The sequence below is a fragment of the Poecilia reticulata genome, linkage group LG11 (assembly GCF_000633615.1).
Source record: "Poecilia reticulata strain Guanapo linkage group LG11, Guppy_female_1.0+MT, whole genome shotgun sequence".
Lineage (NCBI taxonomy): Eukaryota > Metazoa > Chordata > Actinopteri > Cyprinodontiformes > Poeciliidae > Poecilia > Poecilia reticulata.
In genome coordinates, this window is record NC_024341.1 from 21,966,361 (window position 1) to 21,971,085 (window position 4,725).

General features: G+C 35.4%; 1 protein-coding gene across 1 annotated transcript in view; it reads left to right on the forward strand.

Moving 5' to 3' along the window:
- casq1b (calsequestrin 1b) overlaps positions 1-115 on the forward strand; it is a 17,674-nt gene extending 17,559 nt beyond the window's left edge. The window contains exon 12 of the mRNA XM_008422558.1: positions 1-115. Coding sequence (XP_008420780.1) covers positions 1-93 — 93 coding nt within the window. The 3' untranslated portion in view covers positions 94-115.
- Positions 116-4,725: the final 4,610 nt, after the last annotated feature.

Here is a 4,725-nt window from a genome sequence, read left to right on the forward strand (position 1 = left end):
GACGACGATGATGACGACGACGATGAAGACGACGACGATGAAGACGACAACGACGATGAAGACGACAACGACGATGAAGACAATGATGAATAATTAATGTTTTCGTCACTTTGCCGTTACTTTTCCATTAAACTAAAACATCTGACAGCAAAAAGACCTGACTTTTTGAACCTCACATGTCTCCCCTTGTTGCTGCAACGACCTGAGAGGAAACGCTGTCAGCTAGGAAGGAGGTTTCCATTAAAACTGGACAATTCTCCCACAGAGAAGTGTTCATGTTCAAAATGTCCCTAATGACTGCCCTTCTCCCACCTTCGGACAACTTAATGTCAGTAAATGTAAAATCAGGCAGAGAAAAAGTTTCTAAAGGGTTCCAATGTGATATGATGCTCTCTCAAGTTTACTCTTATTCAGTGACAATGAGGACAAACTCATTCTTGTTACAGCTTGAAATTAAGAATAAAATTTCACTGGACAGTCTTAAATTCATCAAATCAGTCATTGAAAATGTATGTTGGAGGTAATAAACTTGAGATTGTTTTCTGTTTGTGTTTTTTTAATATAAGAAATTGATTTTTGTAGTTATTTCACTACAAAGGTCATTTGAGTTAACCTTTATATTGTGTGGGCGTGTGTGCGTCTGCGTGTGTGTGTGTGTGTATTTGCGTGGGTGCGTATGTGTGTGTGTGCAAAGTTTCCTATGTTGTGTGTTGCTGCATTTCTGACAAGCTAAGAAAATCTACAAAAAAAATCAAGAAAATAAAAGTTTTCCATTGTAGTAAGGTGATGTTTTTCATCCTGTATCCAAAACACAAAAATGATTTTTTATCTTGTTTTCAAATAGTTTAAGGCTTTATTGAACAAATTTATTCGCTAAGAACAGGATTTTAGTCGCTTTCTTTCAAAAGGCCTGCTATATCTATCCAAATACAAAAAATTATTAAACGCTGATTTTGGTGAAGCAAAATTGACTTTTTAGTAAAAAATGATGTAGATTTGGTTCTACTTATTATAGAAGTTTGGTTATACTTACATGTATCCATTTTAAGAAATTATAATCTCTTGAAGAGATTATAATTTATAATATCTTAAAGTCAATGAAAGATGATTATTTAAAAAAATAAGTAGCATCCAACATTTGGTCACCGTTCGCTACCTTAAATTTAGGAAGTGTGCGAGATTATGGAATTCTCAAAACAAAAGCATCAGACCAAAAAAGTCAGTTTGGTTTGTAGACGTACACAGCTGTCTTGTCTCTGTATGTCTGTTAGTGGCCAGACTAACTCTGTTTAGGTTCACTCACTTGTTAGCATTATAGATTTTTTCTTATCACTGTTTTGAGTTGAACTTCAAAGCAGTACAACTGTTGGAGGAAGTAGTCTCCTGCTGAGTGCTGTGGAGGAAATTGGTCATGTTTTGTCTTCCATATAAGGAGTTATGCATCTTAGTTGCTTGCATGCACACAGCTGCTGCTCACACCTTCACAACTGGTCAGGCTGGTTTGGTCACATATAGTCAAAAAATAAGAAACCAGTATAGGGAATAAAAGTGTGCAGCAGTTCCTCATCTTGGTCTCCTGGTTTCATCCTTCAGATCTGCTGCTGCGCTGCGACGGCTGATGACTCTCTGCTTCTAACTGGAGATTCTGCTGATGATTGTAATGTATCAATATTTGCTTTGAATTATGTACTTAGTTAGACTTTAATATCTGGGACAGTGGTGGTTGAATGTTTTTCAGTGGTGTTGTACCACGTTGTGTACTATTCATTTATTCATTATATAGCACCCTTAATACTTGCAGGGTCATGAGGGGGTTTGGTGAACGTCTAGTGGTCACCGTTGACCCTGGACAGGTCACTAGTTCATTGCAGACATTGTATGCCAATTTAAATTAATTGAGTTCATCTTATTATAATAATAATAACTATTATTATTATTATACTTCCAGTATAATGACTTTCAATTTCATCATTCTTTCATGGCTGCTCTGCTCTATGACACTCCCCATGATGTCAGAAAATGACACAAAATTGTAATTCAAATCCGCTGGTCTGCAGCGCTGTTTCTTCTGTAATTATTTGTGCTGTCAATCTTTGCAGATCACGTGCAACAGGCCCACTCTCTGTGCATACCATTTTTTTTCTTTGCATAACTTACCTTATTTGGAGTCTCTATAGATCAGGCCCTTAATTTTATACAAAGAAAGATAATATTTTTGGTAAAACCAGCAAAAATATTTATGGAATTATTTAATGCAAATTGTACATTTGTCACTTAAAGGAGAAAAAGCTTCTTTGTCCCAAGTCCCAAAACAAGAATTATATCCACTTAAATTCAATGGATTCGCACAATAAAATGTCTTGACAAAAAAGTTAACACAGTTAATCTTAGATAAAAATAATGAGGTTTGTTTCAAGACCAATTTTGATTTCCATCACAACCACCATGTTTATGTTCATGTTTATGTTTATGTTCAATCCCAAAACACTAATTGTTTTACACAGTAGGTGAAACTGTCACTTTGTTGTGACAGTGTAACATGAGACAGATCATTTTTTGAGAAGTTTAAGCTCCTCTTCCTTTTCCCAGTGCATCAACCTCTTTAAAGTAAGATAAAAAGTTATGGTTTCATGTATTGGTTGATCTATTACTGTTGACATGAAATATTAACCCAAATGCACTCCTCTTTTTCCCCCCACCAAAAAAAATAAATAACCACATGACAAAGCAATACATTTTTGATTGACGTCTCAGTTTCTAAAATGATACTAATCAAATGAATAATGAACAAACCCAGAATTTATAACGGGTCTCTTGGTTCCTTTACTGAGCAACGCTCAAGGTTTTATTACTGCTTTTTTCATCTCACAGCTTCACCCTGCAAACTCTGTATATGTTACTGTCTTTTTCATGATGGTTTTTATTCACTGCTGTCCTCTAATGGACATCTACAGTCTCTGCAGAACAGCTGGATTTAAGATTTCATTGCACTCTGGTGCACATGCCTTCTAAGGACAATAGTTGTCACTGGACTTTATTAGGGGTATCAGAGATTCAAACGCAATTCTGTTCACACTTAACACCATCATTTTCCTGTGACCTCACATTTAAGCTGTTTTAGTCTGTCCTGCATCAAAATGGTTAAATTGGTTCAAATGAACTACAAAATTACATAAATCTACAAAGAATATGTTGTCAAAGACTATCATATTCATGAATGAGAAAATATGACGTGTTAGGTTTTTCTCATTTGTCCCAAAAAATTGTCAGTAATTTTTATTTTTTATTTTGTCATTTTAGAAAGATGATCGGCGCTCTTCTGATGGCTGTTCTTGCCCTGTTTAAGGGAGAGGAGTCATTCTACAATAGTTCTCCTTGCATGGAGACTAATAACACCGACGCATACAAAAATTTTGTTCACAGACACGTTCTGAACAAGGGATTCAACACCAGCTCAACTGATGACTGGGAAGTGTAAGTTACCCTGAAATAAATAAAGCCATTAATCAACCCAGTGGAAAGGGACCAATCACAGTATACAAGCTAACAACTTGAAAGTTATTACAATACTAGATTATTTATTTATTTATTTATTCATTCATTTATTTGTTTATTTTTTGCAGTTACCTGACAAAAGAAAATCTCTGTGGAAGACGTCGGCAGTCGTTCATTGATGTAGGAGCTGGAGATCTTTATGTGGAGATCTGCAACCGGGCTGGGGTGCGTCAAGAGAAAGGCAACCTGTGCACAAGTACCTGCAAAGTTCGGCTGCATGACCTCAATGTCACTAAGATTAAGTCTTCTACGAGTGGTAAGAATTGCACAGTTGTTGATCTTCATAGTGAATATAGATATGTGACTGTCGCTTGTGACAAAGTCGGGAGCCAATGCCTTCCTGTTCACTTTAATAGCAGCCAAATCAATATACCAGAGACTAAAAATGGAATCTGCAGTCCATAAACTAATCTCTGGTTTGACTTCTGAATTGCCATCCAGGTTTGGTAAATATGCTGTTTTCTATATCTCTTCATATCCAGCTTTAGTTCAGCCTTTTTCTGCTTTCAGTTATGTTTAGTTGAGTTTATTTTATAAACACATCAGAGATACCGCATGATCAGTGAAAGACAATGTACAATTTACACTTTTTAATATATCAGTGTTGAGAACCTTTGTTGGTGGTTTGATTTTGAGGCGTTAGAACTCAAAAACTAATTTCTTTTGTAAAAAATCTGGGAGTTTTGGTTGTAATTTTTAATTGAGAAGTTGTTCTTTCTTACCTAATTAGAGTTGCCATTAAATTCAATTATTAGTCCATATGTCCAGAGCATCAAGTTACCATGACAACCAGCTATTAACATGGGACAACAGAAATGTGACTTAAATTTATCTACATCTCTGAATGACCTAGATCCTAAACATGGGAAATACTTCATATACTCTTCCATCCCTGATAGATATCCCTGATAACAATCATAACAATAAAGTTTTATATTTTACAGCCAAAAAATGAAACCTTTTTCAAGTGCTGTAAACTTTGTGTCTAACTGATCATTTTGCTAAAGATGTTTCCAAAGCTGTGCAGCATGTTGCTTTGTTCTTTGCTTTGCTCCAATAAAATGTCATAATCATTCATTCATTCTAAGTTTGCTTGTCGTTCACATTTATTTTCTTTCATAACCTCCATTGTCATTCCGTGTCTGTTTTCTTTTCAAGTGACGATTAAAT